Here is a 21,986-nt window from a genome sequence, read left to right on the forward strand (position 1 = left end):
CCTGTGCAACGTCCCTGTAGACAGCCAGTTCTCTCACACCAGAAGCAACTTACAATATGTTCTTAAGTCGCCACTGATAAGAGTAAAAAAAAATCAAATTACCAGATGTGAAAAGGACATTGAAGTTATTGTTGATCATAAAGCAAACATAAACCAGTAGTGTGATGTATTGGTTCCTGAGGAATACATGCAGAAGGCTTCTCACGTGCGGAGGTCCACCTAGTGAGCTTCCTGCAGGTAAGTGACAAAATTCATCAAGAAAAAGGTGACGGTTTTACACAAGTGTTTCTATGGCAATTTCATGCTGTTGCATATACAGAATTAAATGTGAAAAATCTATGGCAATTTAAAAGCACACCTTCAAGGCTCTGAAGCAGGCATGGGCAAACTTCAGCCCTCCAGGTGTTTTGGACTTCAACTCCCACAATTCCTAACAGCCGATAGGCTGTTAGGAATTGTGGGAGTTGAAGTCCAAAACACCTGGAGGGCCAAAAGTTTGCCTATGCCTACTCTGAAGGAACCTGGCACCCAGCACTACATGGATGTATTTTCACAAGCAAAACTTATTTGTTTTTGCCCAGTTTCTAAGTAACAGCTGATAGGTTAATAGTCCAATCCCATATGGGTCTACTTAAAAGTAAAGCTCAGAGCATTTAATAGGCTAATGCCCAAGTGTATGTTTATAAGACTGCAGTCTAAAGTGAATTTTGGCAGGAATTTGTGTGTGTGTTTGTAAGGAGGGGGAGTGGGGGAAAACACTACCGTTGAACAACAGTTCATTCAGCTTGCTTTTAACTGCAGAGGTGCATACTAGGAAAATTCACAAGATTCTTGGAGTATTTTTTTACAGTGCAGGGCTTTTATACTATTATTTTCTTCACTTCCATTATCCTCATGCAAGAGAAGAACTAGGTAAGTTATACAATATCCTTCGAAAAAGTAAAATGAAATATACTTGTTGAGAGAAGAGTCTCTTAGTTATGTTTTACGATTTTGCTGGGGAAGTTTCCTGGTTGAAGAAAGTCAAGATTCCTGGATACCACTGTGTTTCTCCACGTCTCGCACATAGAAATTAGGTAGTTGTGCAGTCAGTCATTTTAAATTGTTGAATGAGTTGCCAGGCCTCCAGTCATCCTGGAAGTGAGAGAGATTAGTTAGCATCTTGTATGCAGTGTATGTGCACCTTTATTTTTGAAAGCTTCCATCTTAAAGAGTCTTTTGTATTTTTGGGAAGACAACCATACAGACAGAACTGTGACTCAGGAGATGTATCTACTGAGGTCTAACATCACTAAGAGCACTTCTTTGGTCTCCAGCTGAAATGAAATCCCCAGTTTGGGAGAATATTATCCTGTTTTTACCCTCAAAACCAAGTAAAACCTGCATATTGGAGCAATTAATGTGATAGGCGGGAGACAGGTAAGTACTCTTGATTTAAAATAGGTAAAGGCACATAAAATGGAGGAGAGGTGTTCTGCAATATTTGTGAATGTCTAGTTTAAGAAAACAATGATCATATTGCTGGCTTTTTATGAGAGCAAAACAACAACTATTCTCCAAGTCACCATCTGGGATGAACAGGACACAAATGTTATTATACCTGAGACTGGACAACACATTGTATTTCTCCCGAAAGTCAAGGCGCATAGTAAACTAGGACATTTGAGGCGGACAAATGATAGGATTAGATATGTAATAGTAATAATTACATAATTGTTTGCTGCGTTTCCTAATGTTAGAGCCACAGAAAATAATGAGGGCATTTTGTTGCCTGAGATAGAGCAGCAAAGGTTTCTACTAAAGTCAAGATACAAAACACTGAAAGACTGTTAATTTAGGTTGGCATTGGAAGTAAAAAAAACCCCACCTACTTCCTTGCTTGTGTGGTTAACGTTATAGCCACACTGCATGATTGTAGCACTATGATTCCACGTTAACAGTCATAGTTCCATCCCACGGGATCTTGTAGTTTGATGAGACACAAGAGGTTTCTGGCAGAGAGTTCAAGGGCTGCAGTCAAGAAAAATGTATTAATTATGTTACAGTGGTTCTCCCCAGATGTTTTTGCCCTTCAACTCCCAGAAATCCCAACAGCTGGTAAACTGGCCAGGATTTCTAGGAGTTGTAGGCCAAAAACATCTGGGGATCCCAGGTTGAGAACCACTGAGTTATGATGCTGTTGTGGTTGCTGTGTGTCTTCAAGTCATTCTTGATTTACGTCAGTTCTCTGTGAATCTATCACTGGGCTTTATTGGCAGAATTTGTTCAGAGGAGGTTTGCCCTTGCCTCCTTCTGAGGCTGAGAGAGTGTGACTTGCCCAAACTGGGTTTCCATGGTCAAGTGAGGATTCTGACCTTGGTCTCTCTGTGTTCTAGTCCAATAATAATAATAATAATAATAATAATAATAATAATAATAATAATAATAATAATAATATAAAATAATAAAAACTCAGCCGCTATCAGGACCTCAAGATTGAACTTCAAAGACTCTGGCAGAAACCAGTGCAGGTGGTCCCGGTGGTGATGGGCACACTGGGTGCCATGCCAAAAGATCTCAGCCGGCATTTGGAAACAATAGACATTGACAAAATTACGATCTGTCAACTGCAAAAGGCCACCCTACTGGAATCTGCACGCATCATCCGAAAATACATCACACAGTCCTAAACGCTTGGGAAGTGTTCGCCTTGTGATTTTGTGATATAAAATCCAGCATGTCTATCTTGTTTGCTGTGTCATACAATGTTGTTGTGTCAATAATAATAATAATAATAATAATAATAATAATAATAATAATAATAATAATAAGCCACTACAAATCCCAGGATTCCATAGGAGGGATCCATACCAATAAAAATTGTATTAGTCTGATGTCAATGCATCTGCTGTTAATACAGCAGCAATACATTCAATAGCTAACACTTTGTTGCTCTTTCATGCTGACAATGTGAGTCTGCCTGCAGTAAGGCAACTTTTGGTACTTCAGACTGAGGACAAAGGAAGCAATGTGAAAAGAAGGCAAAGGAAAGTAAGGAAGTGAACTCTTTGGCTCCAGACAGTTCATAGTGAACATAATATTGTTGTTTTATGTAAAATTACCCTAAAGTATCAATGCATATTGAGGGGGTTGCTATATAAATACATTATGCTACTGAGTTTTTAGTTTGTGTGTGAGAGAGACCAAAGTATGTTTACATCTGTATAATTTAATTTTCCATTATTTTCTCTAAACTTCCTGTTGGCCTGAGATTTTTTTTTTTGTTTCCTGCTGCTCGCCTAACCCAGCAACTTCCTTCATTTCAGTCTTTCTCCCAAGCTCCGTATTATCCTCTCTGCAATAGCTGTGGGGCCTGTTTAGATACATCAGGCCCTTATTTAAGAAATATAGAGTTTCAAACACTTAATTATTTTTAAAGTTAAAGATACAGAATGTGGTAGAGGATTAATAATATGTAGGAAGCAGCAGTATTAGAGAAGTACAAATGTTACAGCCTGTGATTTTAATCCGTTCTGATTCATAAGGAATAGAAACAATCACTACAATGTCAGGGGTTGTTTGTTTGCAATGCAATGGGGGAGGAAGAAAGGTTTGGTAGGGAGAATCTATTTGGAGCCTCATGGTTTGCAGTACCTTTTTTAATGGAAAAAAATCCCTAAAGTATAGATATATACATTCTCAAAGCAGATATACTCAGCGAGCTCAGAATTATGATGATGGTGAAGATTTTTGCATTGAGGTGAAGACAATGTGGCGACAGAATAAAGAGAAATTCAGTGGGATATCTGAAGGGGTTTGTAGCTAGTTGGCTTGAACAAAAACAATCCATAAATAATAAGTTTTGCTTTAAAGGAAAGCCTTCAGCACATACTCCTAGCACAAAAGTTATTTTGCTTAATGATTGTTATACAAGTACAGCAGCCTATCCACTGACCCCTTATTTTCTAATGCAAACATGTAAGTGCTGTACTTACTCAGCATTGAATTGCCTTTGTTCATGATGAATAACTCATATAACAAAAGAGGTCTAGAACTTTAAGAATGTTCAAGGCAACAGCATGGCTTAGTCATAGAACATCTCTATTCTTTTACAATTGGTTCAACCGCATTTGGTTTCTTTTATTCTGTTTCAGATACTACATTCGCAGACTCATGCTTGTCAAGGTAAAATATATATTGGTGGTCTATGCATCTCATCAAACTTTGATGTGATACATACAATTATTATGTGCTATCAAAGTCATACTGCATTTTAAGTTCCTTCTACAAAGAAGGAATTAATAGAAAGATATTAGAAATGATAATATACCCCCCAAATAGGTAACAATTTCCCCAGGACACTATCTCTGACCTTACGGGGGGCATTGTGGAACAAAACAACGTATTAAACGGGTTTCAATATGACACAGTGGCCTATTAAGCAAGAATTTAATATTATGTTCTAGACTTTATATTTGTTGTTGAGCCCCCCCCCCCCCCCGATGTATAGAACATCAGAAGACTTTGAGAAAGTAATATGATTTTTTTTATTTAAACCTTTTCCATGGACCCGGAGTTGCAAAATGGTAAAATGATAGGCACTGGAGTGGACCTAATAGCAGCTGTACCCTACAAACTCTTATCAAATCTAACCTTTTAAATATTAATCAATTTGATGATTTTGGTGTAATTTGTCTCCTTTTACGTACTATGTTCATTCCTAAACTGTATCCAATGAAATGTATCTAAATGTACATAGAAGGCAGGCACTTCTTCATGCCCCCAATTTACATAATCACTTGGGAAAGGAGATGATGTCCAGGATCCCTCCAGCCATTTCCCAAGCCAGATAGTTATCAGATTCTTTGTGTGTATATGCAGATAGATGATCCTCTTTGTCAACAAAACAAACTCAGGATGTTTGTTCATTTAACTTGAGGCTGGGAGTCTACTGCTTCTACGAAAGAGGGGTTTAGTAGGCGTGGATTTGGGGTTTAGTAGGTGTGGATTTGTTAACTCTTTATGCTGGCAGTCAAGCCCTTGTCGAAAATCTTTTGGGTCTTACACCTTTGTTTCACATGGAAATGGACACTTGAGTTAATCAGAGACTCATCAGCATATCCAAACCATTATTTCCTCAGACTGTGCTTTCTCAAGGGACGTCTCTGCAATGGTTTGGTGATTTGAACTGACCAACCATTAGTTGTTGTTCTTCCCGCCACAGGAATCTCATCCTGAAGGATGTGACGTCAAAGGAACCCCTGGCCAATCCGGGTGCAGATCCTAGCCTGCCTCTTTTCCAGCCAATCAGAGGAGTGGGAAGTCTGAATAATAATAATAATAATAATAATAATAATAATAATAATAATAATAATAATAATAATAATAATAAACTTTATTTATACCCCGCCACCATCTCCCCAGCGGGGACTCGGGGCGGCTTACATGGGGCCATGCCCAGAACAATACAATATAGCAGAATATAAATAGAACAACAAGTCATAACACATTGAACAATACAATAAAAGATAATATACTGTCAGAACTGTTAATATACAGTTCTGAATAGCTGTCAGAACTGTATAAAATATCATGTATTTCTCTGTGAATTCATGGTTGCGCCTTTTGAAGCAAATTGCTTGTACTTGTATCCTGTTTGGCCAAATCATAACAAACCTCTGTTGCCTTCAACCTGTAGAGCTTGTTTCTCTGTCCTGGCTGATTCGGTTTAGCAAATGCTCACCAGGCACCGACCTCTCTAACTGCAATCTTAGCTAAAATCATTACGTATTGACCAAAGCTGCAACAGAATTTGCTGCAATCACTCCTGTAAATTACCTTTCTCTGGCTGGTGGAAAGGCAGGGAGGTCAGAGAAGCATCTGGCTATGTCTGTGTAGGCAGACATATACTAGTTAAAGCGCTCATTAAGACTTATGGGGGATTGCAGTGGATCCCACTGGAAGATGCCATTACTCATTGATGGAAGATATTGTCTCTGAGAGTGGCAGATTCTCTGTAAAGGCTTTTAAGCAGAGGCTGGATGGCCATGTATCAGGGGTGCTTTGATTGTGCGTGTTTGCACATAGGCAAATGGGGTTCGATTGGATAACAATTGCGGGTTCTCCAGATCTAGTGAAATATAAACTGTCCTGGAGTCTCCTCTGAAAGTTTTTGAACTGAGGCTGGGGTTGCTTAGATTGTGCATTACCATATGGCAGGAGGTTTCCCTGATAATAGGGTTGGCCATGACTTGTGGAAATGTCAACATTGCCAAATACTTTTATTTTTTATTTAGTTACTTTCCAATATGTGGGCCTCTGCGAGCCTTCTCCTGGCAGCATCTCTGCTTGTTGGAAATATGGTTGCTGAGCGCTGCCCACGAATTTGCATCTGTGATCGCGTCAAGTACCAAGTCATGTGTTTGAACAAGAACCTAACTGTGGTGCCAGTTAACATCCCTCAGGTCAGTCTTTAAATATTTGAACGGATGCCACATTGAGGAGGGGCCAAGCTTGTTTTCTGCTGCTCTGGAGACTAAGACACAAAGCAATGGACTCAAATTGGAAGGGAAAAGATTCCATCTAAACATTAAGAGCTGTTTGGCAGTGGAATGCGCTGCCTCCTCGAAGTGTGGTGGACTCTCCATCTCTGGAGGTTTTTAAGTAGAGGCTGGGTGGCCATCTGTTGGGGTTGCTTTGTGTTTTCTTGCATGGCAAAATGGGCTGGGCTGAGTGGCCCTTGTGGTCCTTTTCAACTCTATGATTCTGAGTAGTGAGGCAAGGGCTACATCAAAGTAGTGAGTCCTCATGAGGTTGTTCTCTCTTGCTCCTACCCCAAAGATCATGGTGCAAAACTTGTTCCTCCTTCAGACTTCATTTGTTAATGTAAAACGTGGAAATGGCTGGAGCTTTTCCAACATGGGGGCCGGGACTGGATTTCTATGAGCCCCTTACCATCAGTTATCCAGGTTAGGGCTGCTGGAGGTTGCAATCCAACAACCTCTGAAGGGCTTAAGGAGAGACAATTAAGCCAGAACGATCCCTGTGACCTTCAGACCTGAATAAAAACAAATCCTGCCTTTTCTTTATTTTGCTTATGAACAGTATCATCAATTTAGGAATTTCCGCAGTCCCCAAGGTTTTAGTCATATGACCTTTCATAGATGGAATAACTTGAGCTTTCTGGTTCCAAGCAAGAATAAGGTTAGCACTAACCAACAAATTCAGAACAAGGCCCCTTACATGCATTTGATGTCTAAATTATTAATTTAGAAAGTGAACGCATTCTATCTAGATTTTATCTATTTATCTACAAGGATCACATAGCAGCTACAGTACAGATGGCTAATCGGGGATTCAAACTTTAGTTTCCCAATGTCCTGGTCCAAAGTTCAAATCACAAAATCACCAATTCCCTCAAATTTATAGAACAGATCATATATCTGTGAAAGTAATCTTTATTAAAACTTATAAAAAGCACATAACTATCTGCCCCAACAATTATTTGTTGGAGCCTGAATAAAGTCATTACTTTTATTTTGGCTAGTCTCCCTAAATCTGGAACTAACCCAGTAAATCCAGTTTTGTGATATAAGGATAATCATATTATAATGTTAATTCTCCTTTGACAGCTCAATGGATCTATAGATATTATGTTTTCTTTGTCTTGAGAAGCCTCTTTTCTCTCTCTCTCAACTTGGGAATGAAATGGATGTTTAAAAAGATTTTTATTTTAGACTGAACGTTCAGAAAGTGAGAGTTTTGGATTGTTTATTCCCGTACCAATTCCAAATTTAAGAAAGTTAGCATTTTATTTTCTAGAATTTCTAGAAGCAATGATTTTGTAATTAATAATTAATAGGACAGTTAATTGTTGATGGAGTTGACATTTTATCTGTGTTTGCAGGTAACTCAAAGATTTGACCTTCGCTGTAATGAAATCAAAGTCATCCCTGCCGGAACGTTCCTCCCTATCCCATACCTCACCCATTTGAATCTTCAGAAATGCAAGGTGGAAAGAATTGAGGAAGGAGCCTTCAGAGGATTAGGACGCATGGTTTACCTCAATCTGGCCTACAACAATATAGCTTTCATTTACCAGGAGTCATTTGATGGCCTGTCTTCTCTTCGGCAGCTAATGCTAGAAAATAATCATATTGAAGAAATAATGCCAGGAGCTTTTGGACAGCTGGGCTTCCTCAACTTTCTTAATTTGGCCAGAAACTCTTTGGTGTATCTACCAGATATGGTCTTCCAGGGACTTCAGTTGACTAAGTGGATCAATTTGTCCCATAATTCCCTCAATGTGCTCGCCAATGAAGCCTTTGGTGGACTACCAAATCTAAGGAGGTTGAGCTTAGACCATAATGAACTGCAGTTCCTTCCCACTGATGCACTGTCTAGACTGTCAGGTACAAATAGGCTGGATTTAGGACACAATCCCATTGCCTATATCAATGAGGAGGCCATTCAGATGGCTTCCCTGAGACAACTCTTTTTGGACAACATGGTCCTTCAGGATGTCTCACACAGAGCTTTCATCAAGAGCCCCTTGCTGCATACCCTTGACTTGCACAACAACCAGCTCCTTGTGCTGCAGCCATTGACAGAAATGGCCCATTTGAGAAAGGTCAACTTGACAGGAAACCCGGTGCTTTGCACTTGTTACATGCGGCCCTTCAAAGAGTGGGCTGCCAAAAAAAGGATACACGCCGACGTGGTGTGTGCTGGCCCAGTTAGCTCCAGAGGAGAACATCTGGAATCTTTAAGGCCAACAGATATGAAGTGTAAAGATCATGCCTTAGAAGAGAAGTTGCTTCCTAGCATGGCCACATTCACCAGGAGCTCTGAGGAGGATGCTGTAAAGTGTCCAAAGGGATGTACCTGTTCATCAGACTACCAGCATGGAAACTGTGACCGCAGAAATCTCCAGAGCATTCCCAAAGGATTTCCTAGCAACACCCAACTCTTGGACATGCGCCACAATGACTTCCGCTCCATACCCAAAGACTCCTTCCCAGGCTTAAAAAACCTGACATCTCTTCACCTGCAGAACTGCAAGATTGAAACCCTGCAACCTGGTGCTTTCCAGGACCTGAAAAGCCTTGTCTATCTTTACCTCTCTAACAACAGCATCTCTTCTTTAGATGCAGCTGTTTTTAAAGGAACTGCTCAGCTTGCTTACCTCTACCTGGATCACAATGGATTCACACACATGTCCCAGGGTGCTTTTAGGTTCTTGCCCAACCTCTTTGCCCTTCACCTGGAACACAACTCCATCAGCCAAATACCAGATAATGCTCTGTCTGGGCTGGAAAAGCTACACTGGCTTTATCTAACGGGAAACCGCATTGCTCAGGTGTCTCCCAGGGCTCTGAGTCAAGCCAAGATGTTGGAGAAGCTGCACCTAGATGATAATTCTTTGGAGGAAGTGCCCACCAGGTCCCTCAGGGGACTGCCCACACTTAGTGAACTGAAGCTGTCCAAAAATCCTATAAAGTACATCAAGGACAATGCCTTTCTTCCTGTGTCAAGATCATTGCAACACCTCTACCTGGATAATACAGGGCTAGAACAGGTAAGTTGGAACAGGAGAGTTGGAAGTTGCACTATGATATATGCAAAATTCAGGGTCCCTAAGATCACTTAATGTGGCCTCCTAGCTTCCCACAGTTGCCCTCTTCTGCTCTTGATGGACCCATGGTTGGTCTTTTTGATAACTTCCTTAATATAGTTTGCATTCAGAGCTGTATCACATTGTTATACCACTCCATTCCTCTTTAACTACGATAGCAACATTCTATGGGATTTTGGGGTTTGTAGTTTAGTGAGCTGTCTTGATCAGAATGATAACTACCGCTCCTTTATCTTGGATCAGTATGAGTTTCAATTTTGTATAATGGCTTGGAATTAAAAGAATCTGAACTTGGGAAAGCTAGTTTTTTAGACTACTACCATGAGAAGCCACCAGGCATTCTGTTTGAGGAATACTGTCTAAAAATGTAATTTTTCCAAGCTCTGATGATAATGCATTGCTGTTGTAAATAAATTCCTCACAACTTTTTCTAAATTTTCAGATTTCTTCTGGTGCCTTTGCTGGTTTGGGTCCAAAGATAAGAAGTATGTACCTGGAAAAGAACAAAATGCATACTGTACCTGATTTCAGTGCCTTTACGGCTCTGGAGGTCATCAACTTAAGTGACATACCATTCCATTGTGACTGTCAACTTCTTCCACTACGAAAGTAAGCCACTAGCTTCTATTATTGGAGAATAACTGTGAGGGGAACTTCTGTTTTCCCCATTTGTCCACTGTGATATACAATAGAGTCTCACTTATCCAAGCCTCGCTTATCCAAGCTTCTGGATTATCCAAGCCATTTTTGTAGTCAATGTTTTCAATATATTGTGATATTTTGGTGCTAAATTTGTAAATACAGTACAACATAACATTACTGCGTACTGAACTACTTTTTCTGTCAAATTTGTTGTATAACATGTTTTTGGTGCTTAATTTGTAAAATCATAACCTAATTTGATGTTTAATAGGCTTTTCCTTAATCCCTCCTTATTATCCAACATATTCACTTATCCAAGCTTCTGCCAGCTCGTTTAGCTTGGATAAGTGAGACTCTACTGTATTAGTTAAAGAGGAATGAGGAAAATGTTGCCTATATTTAGCCCCCAATCGCCTTTTCACAGCCACCAAGCTTCCAGGTGTTCCCTCAATGTTCGTATTTCACCTAAAATGTACATTATTTCGATGTTAATTGGTTGAAAGCATGTGGTTTGCTTTGTTTTCCCTTTCCACTCTTTTCCCAAACGAATTTCCTCAAAAACCTATGCCAAATGTGTTGGTGTATATGGCATCCTTTTAGTTTCTTGGAAATGCACCACACAACCCACCAGTGTATGAATGAGGGAATTGATAATTCTCCCCATGCAGTGTCCTACTCCTTGACTAGCGCATTGGACAACAATTCAGAAGACCAGGGTTGACATTGTCATTTGGTCATGAAGCTCAGTGTGTGATCTTGGGCCAATCACATTTTCTCAAACTAATCTGCCTCGCAGATCTCCTGTGAGGATGAAAATGGCAGAAGCAACACCATGTATGATTCCTTGAACTCTTTAAAGCAGTGTTTCCCCAACTTTGGTCCTCTGGACATTTTGAAGGCCTTGTCAACTTGACCAGTGGCCTTTGAAATCAAAAATATCTGGAAGATTAAAGATTGAAAACCACTGCCTTGGAGGAAAGGCAGGATAGAAATTTAACAAGTAAGAAACCTGGTATCTGGAGTCAATAGTCCAACGTTCAAACCCACTGACTCTTATTTAATTCTAATAAAAAGCTAGGAAATGATTTTTTCCAGTTACAACTCCTAGAATCCCCACTTTCCTAAACTGAACTTTCCTAAAGTTTTCATGAAATTTCTTTCACATTTAAGGTAAGTAATTCTGAAACTATGTTTCGGAAGGCTGGGATAAGAATCAGGCAGACCCCCAAATGATGTTGGACTGCACATCCCAACATCCCTACCTAGTAGTGAAGAATGCTGGGAGTTGTAGTCCAATTGCATTGGGAGCCATGATTCCTGTTCATACAAAACCTTAATTGCTTGGATCAAATATGGAAACCCACAGAGTGTGAAGTAAGATCCACTGATTATGACAGGCAGAGATGCTTAAGTTCTTCTCTTGCTTTAGAAAAATATAGTATGGAGTCATTTAATGGAAGCATCATGACCCACGAGCTACTCACTGCTGCATGACTTTTACCAATAATGGATCATCTAGCTGAGTAAGACAATGCATTCTATAGCTGAGTGACTATCAAAATGGGCTAAGTGGTCAGATGGATTCAAATTTCTCACACCTTCCTTTCTCAGGTGGCTTGACAAGCTGAATCTGAGAGTAGGAGCCACGTGTGACTCCCCAGCCGCTGTACGTGGCCAAAAGGTGAAGCGCATAACTGCCTTCCAAAGTTGCCGTGACTGGAGTACCAAGAAGGCCAAGCGGACCAGCTCAACTAAAGCCAAAACTAAGATTGCGAGGCACTCTAGTAAGAGGCAGCAAGCGGGGAAAAGGCAAATGAGAGCAAACAAGAAAAGCAAGGCATGAAAGGAAGCAAACCAATTCTGCTGAAGGAAACCTGACTGATCTTCTCGTCTATTAGAAAAATAAGTTGAACAGAAAGCGTCATCTGCTTTCATGGCTTACAGATTCGCTCCGCTAGAACATACACTTCTTCAAAGGAAGAAAAGAGACTTAACATCATCCAACATTTGGTGAGCATAAGATGTTGCAGAGTTGGCCAGCAAAGCTATGTACAAAGATTAAAACAAAAATACATTCAACAGCTTTCAACACATTATATGTGAACTGTTCAAAATAGATGAATATGCTTGTTTTGTTCTGCTTGCCAAGAAACAATGGAAAGAGTGACTCTGGAGATATAATAGAAGAAGCCCCTTATTCTTTTAATGCTCTCATTGTACCCAAAAAGGCCTTTTCCCCAAAAGGATAGAAGTTGGCTTTTACTTAAAACAAATGCTTTGATCTTCAGAACTGCTAAATGTTATAACAATCATTAAATTATCTGTTTTTTTCTGCATCTCTACTCAAGCAGCAATTTTATTTTGATGACTCTTTAAACGAATTCCTTTCTGACCATGTGATTTGCCTTTCCAGTGGCTGTTGCATGCTGGATCAACATGGTCATTTAGCAGAACTCTATGAGTCCTTTCTTTGTGATTGACTGGTAGCTCAAATCCCATTAGGGCAGATTTTAAACAAGTTACTTTATTAAACTTCCTCTCCAATAATTCACATAACATTCTACACCTGTACATGTGAAACTTTGTTATTTTTTGCACTTGCTTAAACTAAGCAGCATATTTAATTTTAATAGCAAAAGTGTTAAGTCAAGCACAATTCAGATGACCAACTGCTGATAAAAAGATAAATTCTATCATGGAGATACTTAGGAAAAGAATAGAAGTTGAGGCAAAGACTCAGAGGTAGTTTTACTGGTTCCTTACTCTGAGATATAGCCTACAGCACCTGCTGTTTATTAAGCAGTCACTCATCCAAGTATCAATCAGGGCTGGTCTTGCTTAGCTTCCAAGATCAGACAGTATCTGGTGATTTTTACAATATTTACAGACATAAAATTAATGTGTAGTACAGGCATAAGCAAACACCTGGAGGGCCGTAGTAACATAGAAGGCAATAAAATGTACTGTACTCATATAAATCAAAATGATCAAAAGAGTAGAACCTCCCTCTCAAGAAAGGTTACATTTGGGGTTATTTCACTTAATGGGAACATGATGGAAGCATATACACAGTTTTGATGGCAAAAATTATGACATCCTACAGTGAAGTTTTCTGGAAGATATACTAGAAGGATTAAATGGAGAGAGAGAAAAAGCATGAGTTTTAAACAGAACTGTGGGAAAGTCAGAGTTTGAAAAGAGATGAGGCTGCTGAACTAGACATGAGAATGTTACATGATATGTGGTTTAAAATAAGGAAAGGCTTCCACAAACAAATACGAACATAAGGAAAAGCATGAGCAGCAATGTGTGCAAGCTATAGCACAGAAGAGTTACGACCAGATTTCAATCATGCCTGCAAACAGGGCCTTACTTTTGAGTACATATGCTTTGGATGGCCGCCTCTTATTGAAAGTGCATTCTCACTGCAGGGAGGAACAAACAATAGAATGAATTTACCCAAGACAAGTGTTGCATTTCCCTTTCAGGAGGTTTTTTTTTTTTAAAGAGCAGGACCGTATGATGAGAGGACAGGCCTTAATTACAGGACAGCTGCCATTGTAGGAGCTTGGCCTTGAGTCTCTGAATCAAGTCAATCTTACTTTCACTAGTTCTGGCACAAATCACACATGCCATTATCTACAGAAAGAATATTACAGGAAGCCCATTGTGAGTTTTAATTTATAATGCACACTTTAAACCAGTGTTTCTCAACCTGTGATCCCCAGATATTTTTGACCTTCAATTCCCAGAAATTCTAACAGCTGGTAAACTGGCTGGGGTTTGTGGGAGTTGTAGGCCAAAAACATCTGGGAACCCCAGGTTGAGAACCACTGCTTTAAACCAACACCTTAAGAAAACATAATATAAGGTATTTTGTTAAATATGTACCAAATGTGAAAAAGCAGAAGCATCAAACCACATTGCAGAAGCACAGCTGAAACAGTAGTCAAAACTTTGAAGCTATTGAAAGCCCATAGCAGTCTCTTTCATGCCCTTTGTCTTAACTGACAACTGTGGAATACTGGCTTCAAGATATGAATTGCAATGATAGGGGCAAGCATTTCTGAAAATCCATTGGTATTCTATGTAGGAATAGAACAGACAATAAGAGCATTATAGCATATTGAGGTCCTTCTTGAAATCATGTCTATAGTACAACCCTGTGTATGTTTCCTCAGAAGTAAAACCATGTTCGAAATGGAGTTGGGTGGACACATTTAATAAACATAATAATGATGATGAAATTATTACCCGCCTCTCCCTGCAACTCGAGGCAGGATCCAACATCATTGAAACAATAGATAAAACACTATTAAAAGACATAGAACTAGATTACATAGAGTTAGAAAGAGGAATAATGCTGCCATTTTGAATTTTGCAAGCCCTACTGTCAAAGGTCAGACGCCAACTGAGAGCCAAAATACAGTTTATTAAAGTAATAGTCCAAAAATAGTTCAGTAAATTAACAGAGACTTGAAACACTTAATCTTCAGTGTTATTAGGCAGTCAAAGCAGGAAAAATGCCAAAAGCATTAATTGGCATATAATCCGGATTAACCAGAGATATAATCCGGATTTAACATAGAATACTTGAACTCAGCCCAAAAGCTCAAAATGGGCTTAAAATGGCAAAACAAACAAAGGCAAACAGTTATGAAGCCCCAAAAACTTTCCCAAAACCCAGAAGTACAACAGCGATTCCAAACTGAAACAAGAACCCAAACTGGGCTAAAAAGCTCTTTGCTGTGAGCGGCAAAAACAAGCGAAACTGGAAGACGCTGAAGAGTTAGCGGCAAACCGCTGCAGAGACAAATGCTGAGCCAGGAATTAAAGGAGCAGAACGCTGTAACGCAGTCAAGCCGGTTCGAAGTCGGGATAAGGAGAATGTGTCAGGGTCGGAAACAAAGCCAGTAGTCAGCAACAGTAGACAGCCACAAAGACAGGAACGACACCATGCCGAGTTTGGGAGCGAAGAGATAACCTGAGTTGAGTTCCAGTCCAAGGTCCAAGGGGTGAAGTCGTCACAAGAAGGTCCATGTCATGGAATGGCACAAAGAGCCAAGACAACGGAGGCGAACAGCAGCTAATGCAAAATAGTAATAACAGTGCAGCCCAGGGAAACCCACACAATTCCAGCCCTCCGTTGCAGAATAACCCAGATCAAACTTACATAAGTCTCAAGCCAGTCTTCAGAATCACATACAGGAAACCCAATGGCGCCCAGCAACCCCTTGCCACACGCAAAGCATAGTGACCCAACATCCCCAATTTATTTAGGTTTCCTTGGGCGTCCAAACCTCTAGCGCCCTTGGATCAGGTGTCCCAAACTTCTCATCAGAATCTGAGATTCAAACAGCCAACGCCCTTGGATCAGGCGTCCCAAACTCCTCATCAGAGTCAAGATCATCCTGCCCACACCCAACTCTATCCACACCTGTGGAACTACCCTCATTCCTCCAGGCAGACCATGTAGGATCTGCTTCTGAAGATACCCAAGTCTCTCCAGCATTTACAGCATCCATGGACCCAGATTCCTCCCCAAGATCCTCCGGAGCCCGTGCCCAATCTATGCCAACTTCCTCCGTCACCACTGGTTCCTCAGAATCCATTTCCAGCTCAAGATCCCCTCCCAAGTCCCCACATGAATCTTCCTCAGAAGACTCCTCATCAATCTCCCTGATTCTCTTCCTGTATAAATCTTCCAGCGAGCCCTCCTCGCGAGGGTTCTTCCTTCCTCTCCTGATCCCTCCATTATCACTCACAGCCTCAGAAGACTCATTCACAACACATACTCAGACATCCTTTTCGCTCTTAGTCCTCAAAGTCTTCTTAAAACACAGAGTGCTTAGTCATCCATATGACACTGCTGCTTTAATCTAAAAAAAACAAACAAACCTGCTCTGAAGCATATGCAGGGTGTTTGAAAAAGAACTCCTTAGTTTTAAGTATAAATACATTAAAACTAGGGAGTTCTTTTTCAAACACCCTGTATTATGAAGGAACACAGTGCTGACAGGTTCTAAGCCACAGTGCTGTGTATACAGACCATCATATTCCAAGGTAAAAACAATTATCTTTTTGATTACATCATTCTAGCACCAGGAAGAGCCAAAGTAGTCAAAAGGTAAAACCAATAATAATTTGCCAATCAAAAGGACAGAAAATACTACTTCATAACTTATAGACATACAACTTACTTTTCTAGGGACCCTAACCTTTGCACCCATCTTGATCCCAAAAGTTTTATTTCTTCATTTTTTCTAAAGACTCTATTTTTTTCAGATACAGAATCTCTTCTACACCAAGCCTTATTTACAGATTTTATTAATAAAATCTGAGTTTGTACAAAAAAGAGGCAAAAAACTACATTGTGCATCTTGAAAAGTTTACAATTTTTCTCTCTTCCTTCCTTTTCTAATACTATTTAACTCAGTTCATAGTAAAAGAAGAGTAAATGGAAAAACAATAGTCCTCTACTCTAGCCACTAGCTTTTCAACTTTTTAAAGACATGATCTAAAGTAACTTTATAGGAGTCAGGACTTCAAGGATATAGATGCATTTATCACTGTATAAACATTTATACATTCATATTTCCCTCTTAAGGAAAAGAAAAGAAAAGAAAAAAAGAAAAGGGAAAGGGAAGGAAAGATGTTACAATATGTGTGCATGGTATTGGTGGCAGCAGCTCATACACTATTTAATTATCTTCATTTTTAACCATCTGGGCAAAGCAGAATGAGAAGAAGAAAGTGTGCAACAAAAAGGGGGGAAATAAAGACAATTTGAGAGAGATCAGATATATGACTTGTAGCAACCACCTCCAACAACACTTTTAAGACTGTAAACCTGTAGTTCTTTGGAGCACACATGGATTCCATCAATGCAAGTCTAAACTTCCTGAGAAGACTGCCTCTCCACTCGATGAGCACAAAGCTTCTTGCTAGGTTCCTTGCAATGCCTCTGAGAAAGGCAGTTTTTGATGTGTTCTGAGAACTTTATGATGCGGAATCATATTCTACAAAAGAACTTTAAACAGTTCTAAAACTGTTTTGGACAACTGGCCATGCATCACAACGGATTCTGGGAGTTGTAGCTTTAAAAAAATCTGTTTTACCCCCAAGTTCTTGTTTAAGCTCTCAAAAGAGGCCAGTGATTCCTTCAGTGCTTTTCCAAGTACTTCCACAGAGGACTCTGGAGTCTTTTTGCTGCCTGATATTTTAATCCACATCTTCATCCTTTAAATAGCTGAGAAGCATAGGTCTTGCTGGAGCTTTTGCTGCCATGCTGACTGGTACAGGGAACCATGAGGTTTCAAAATCTGATATTGGGGCACAAAGGGTTTCTTCTTTCACCTGTTTATTAACAGCTGACAAAAAAAACAGCAAAAGACATTATAAGGAAACAGTTCCCAGAGCTATTTTACACAGTAAAGGGAGTGATAAAACATACAGTTGCTAACTGCCAAGGATTCCTACCAGGCAATGAAAGGAAAGAAAGAAAAGGAGAAGCACATAAACACAAATGCATCCCTATTCAAGGATCCCATTAACTGTTAACCAGAAAAACGAACACTCTAATCAAGAACTCCTCCATTAACTTTGACATACGCCAACAGCTGTGCAAATCAGAAGTCCTCCCACCCAGGCTTTATGGACTCCCCAAAATCCACAAGGACTCCATCCCACTCAGACCCATTGTAAGTGCCATTGGATCGCCGACTTACAACCTGGCAAAATTTCTGGCTACACAGCTACAAACCCACATTGGGCTCACTGCACATTATATCAAGGACTCCACACACTTTATAGAAAAGATCAGCAACCTCAATCTAAGCACCAAGGACAGCCTGATCAGCTTTGATGTGGTGTCCCTTTTTACCAAAGTCCCAGTAGCTGACACCCTCAAACAAAACTTCCCAGAAGCATCACAGCCCTGTTTCACCATTGCCTCACCACTAGTTACTTTCAGTGGGACACTGGATTCTATGAACAGAAGGATGGAGTGGCCATGGGGAGCCCTCTCAGCCCAGTAGTAGCAAATTTCTATATGGAATACTTTGAAAAACAGGCCCTAGAAACAGCACCAAAAAAGCCAACTGTTTGGTTCAGATACGTAGATGACACCTTCACAATTTGGAGCCATGGAGAGGAAGAACTCAGCAAGTTCCTGGACCATCTTAACAGCATCCACCCAAACATCCAATTCACCATGGAAAAAGAAAAGGAAGGAAAACTGCCATTTCTAGATGTTCTGGTCATCCGCAAACCCAATCAACAATTGGGCCACACAGTTTACAGAAAACCTACACACACAGATAGATACCTTCATAAAAACTACAACCATCACCCAAGTCAAAAAAGGAGCACAATCAAAGCCCTGACAGACCGTGCACAAAGAACCTGCGAACCTCACCTCCTCCAAGGTGAACTCAACCACCTAAACTGGGCTCTACAGGCCAATGGATACTCCACCACAGACATCAGAAGAGCTGCAAGGCCAAGAACAAGCCATGAGAGTCAAGACAAAGATCCACCCAGAGGAAAGGTGTTCTTACCATACATCAAGGGAACTACTGACCGCATAGGCAAATTGATGAAAAAGCACAACCTACAAACTATCTACAGACCCACAAAGAAAATCCAACAAATGCTACGGTCAGCGAAGGACAAGAGGGATCCTCTCTCCTCTGCAGGAGTCTACCGGATACCATGCAGCTGTGGACAAGTATACATAGGGACCAACAAACGCAGCGCCCAAACAAGAGTCAAAGAACATGAAAGGCACTGCAGACTAATTCAACCAGAGAAATCAGCCATAGCAGAGCATTTGATGAACCAGCCTGGACACAGAATACTATTTGAGAACACAAAAATGCTGGACCATTCTAACAACTATCATGTCAGACTACACAGAGAAGCCATTGAAATCCACAAGCATGTGGACAACTTCAACAGAAAGGAAGAAACCATGAAAATGAACAAAATCTGGCTACCAGTATTACAAAACTCCAAAATCAAAACAGTAGATGGGAACAACACAATAAGGACTTGACTGAACAAAGGATGCCCCCAGGCAAGGGACAAAACATTTCCAATGCCAATTAGGGTGATTAACTGAAACATTAATGCTGGCTCCCAGTGACAAAGAACTCTTGCCACACCTTGGACTATACACAGATATATATTCTTTCCTTTCCTTACTTAATTTATCCATACCTCACAACCTCTGAGGATGCCTGCCATAGATGTGGGCGAAACGTCAGGAGAGAATACTTCTGGAACATGGCCACACAGCCCGAAAGACATACAACAACCCTGTGATCCCGGCCATGAAAGCCTTCGACAACACATGTTAACATTTTACTGAGATAATGAATAATAAATGGGCCTGTACTGTATACTACAAGAACCACCTGTGCATTTCCAGTCTTCATGTTGTTGGGACTACAACAAGAAAATTAACATGCTATTTTCTAATCAGAAAATAAGGAGTTTTGGTCTACGTTTTATTGTAGCAGCAAACGGATTCTACACTGGATGTGACGCTTCAGTACAGTATGCATCAATGCTAGTTCCAAATTGCTTGGGGAAAGCTAAAGCCCCCCCAAATCACCAGAGACAAATCAAAGGAGGTATTTTGGATCAAGACATTTAGGAATTATGTTGCTGTTATCAAAAAATTGATGCCAATGTTGTATCTGGTGGTTGTTTTGCAGTAGTAGGGCTCATTTTAACTAAAACTAGTGCATAATTGTGAGCAAAACCAAGATATGTCTTTTTAATTCTTTATAAATCAAAGTTTTGTTATACATGAAATACAGTAGAGTCTCACTTATCCAACACAAATGGACCGGCAGAATGTTGGATAAGCAAATATGTTGGATAATAAGGAGGGATTAAGAAAAAGCTCATTAAACATCAAATTAGGTTATGATTTTACAAATTAAGCACCAAAACATCATGTCATACAACAAATTTGACAGAAAAAGTAGTTCAATACGAAGTAATGCTATGTAGTAATTACTGTATTTACGAATTTAGCACCAAAATATCATGATGTATTGAAAACATTGACTATAAAATGCGTTGGATAATCCAGAATGTTGGATAAGTGAGACTCTACTGTACCTTCATTACTTTATAAATTATACTTTTATCATGTAGACAGTAGCTATAAGATTACAGTTTGGTTGGAAACTGATCTCATTCCACTAAATAACCAGCCTGCTTATTTTATAACATAATTCATCCCAAATAGAGGATCTAGGATGTTTGATACAGTAAAGCTCTTCCTTTTGGAAATTGCTCCAAGTAACATCCCTGGGACTGATATTACACCATTCCCCCAACCAACAGGAAGCTAATGAGATAGCATGTGAAAATGAGTATTTTTCCTATCATTCATGAAGCTGCACATTTCCCTTACTTTCACCAGAAGCTGGTTTTGATGAAGTCTTGTTCGTAGGTTGTGCTTCCTCCTTTGATTTTGAAAGCTCTATTTTTGAGACAGCTTTCATTTCCTCTTTTGCTTTTGGGGCAGCAATTTTATTGGTTGTTTGCTTGACGGGACGGGCTTTAGGAGTCACCTTTTTCCCTTGGCATACAGAAAGAAAGAAATCATACATTCACCTTATAACATTTTATATCTTACATTGTTACCATGTACTTCCTTTAAAGAGTGCTGGGCAGCAATACTGTTAAACATAAGACTATCCCAACATAAGCATGTTTTACCTTAACAATCCTCACTCGACCTAGAACAGTGGTTCTCGACCTGTCGGTTCCCAGGTGTTTTGGCCTACAACTCCCAGAAATCCCAGCCAGTTTACAAGCTATTAGGATTTCTGGGAGTTGAAGGCCAAAACATCTGGGAACCCACAGATTGAGAACTACTGGCCTAGAGTGATGCCTCAGCCTAAACAGCTAGTACTGTATGTATCGGTTCAAGAAGAGAGAGGGAGAGGGAGAGCAAGAGAGGGAGGGAGGCTGGAATTACAGTATGAAGAAAATGATGCTGTTTTACCTTGCTGTACACTGACCAACACATTTTGTTGCCTCAAATGTGCTTCCTTGCCATCGTGGCTGGATGGAACCAAGCACTGCCTATCTGAATATTTTTATACATTACTAGCTTTGCCCGGCCATGCGTTGCTGTGGCTTATGGGAATCATTTGTTGGCCAGGGGGAATAGTAGTGAATAGCCTTGCAGCCTCAAAACCTGGCCGTTTTCTTCTTATGGGAATCCTTGTTTGGCGAGCTGGAATACAATGGAATAGGCTTGCTGTTTGGAAGGCTGTGTACTTCTGTTCTAGGGGACTGGTTTTTTGGGCTGCTAGAATTGCAATGAATAGCCTCGCTGGTTCAAAGCCTGGCTGCTTGCTACCTAGGGGAATCTTTGGTTAGTCAGCTTCAATAGACAGAGTTGTATCGCTGCTTCAAAGCCTGGCCACCTTCTACCAAATTTAATCCTTTGTTGGTCTGGTTAAATTGCACTGAATAGCCTTGCAGCTTCAATGTCTGGCTGTGTTATACCTAAGGGAATCCTTGTTTGGTGAGCTGGAGTAGCACCCTCAATCAAAGAGCTGCTTTGAAGCTTGGCTACTTTCTTTGTAGAGGAATCATTGTTTGGCCAGCTTGAATTGCACTGAATAGTCTTGCAGCTTAAAAGCCTGGCCACTTTCTACATAGGGCATCCTTGCTAGGCCAGGTTGAATGGGACAGAGTAGCC

General features: G+C 40.2%; 2 protein-coding genes across 10 annotated transcripts in view; one reads left to right on the top strand and one right to left on the bottom strand.

The window, feature by feature from the left end:
• Positions 1-524: 524 nt before the first annotated feature.
• On the top strand, positions 525-12,597 carry chadl (chondroadherin like). 5 transcript variants are annotated; one of them, XM_062982897.1, is made up of 7 exons: positions 525-912; positions 1,235-1,419; positions 4,134-4,164; positions 6,276-6,443; positions 7,886-9,556; positions 10,056-10,222; positions 11,867-12,597. In XM_062982897.1, exons 3-7 carry the CDS (start codon positions 4,153-4,155, stop codon positions 12,096-12,098), a joined length of 2,250 nt encoding a protein of 749 aa, XP_062838967.1. In that variant the 5' UTR covers positions 525-912; positions 1,235-1,419; positions 4,134-4,152; the 3' UTR covers positions 12,099-12,597. The 5 variants fall into 5 exon arrangements, with proteins under 5 accessions (XP_062838967.1, XP_062838966.1, XP_062838968.1 ...); XM_062982896.1 differs by lacking the exon at positions 1,235-1,419; XM_062982898.1 differs by lacking the exons at positions 1,235-1,419; positions 4,134-4,164.
• A 2,070-nt stretch (positions 12,598-14,667) lies between these two features.
• Positions 14,668-21,986, bottom strand: part of l3mbtl2 (L3MBTL histone methyl-lysine binding protein 2) — a 41,711-nt gene continuing 34,392 nt past the window's right edge. For all 5 annotated transcript variants that reach the window (XM_062982902.1, XM_062982901.1, XM_062982900.1 and 2 more), the window contains 2 exons: positions 20,685-20,852; positions 14,668-17,625 (listed from right to left, as the gene is read on the bottom strand). In XM_062982902.1, the coding sequence (XP_062838972.1) occupies positions 17,477-17,625; positions 20,685-20,852 (317 nt within the window). In that variant the 3' untranslated portion in view covers positions 14,668-17,476. The remainder of the gene's footprint in view (positions 17,626-20,684; positions 20,853-21,986) is intronic.

Source organism: Anolis carolinensis, chromosome 5, assembly GCF_035594765.1.
Source record: "Anolis carolinensis isolate JA03-04 chromosome 5, rAnoCar3.1.pri, whole genome shotgun sequence".
In the NCBI taxonomy this organism is placed as follows: Eukaryota; Metazoa; Chordata; class Lepidosauria; order Squamata; family Dactyloidae; genus Anolis; species Anolis carolinensis.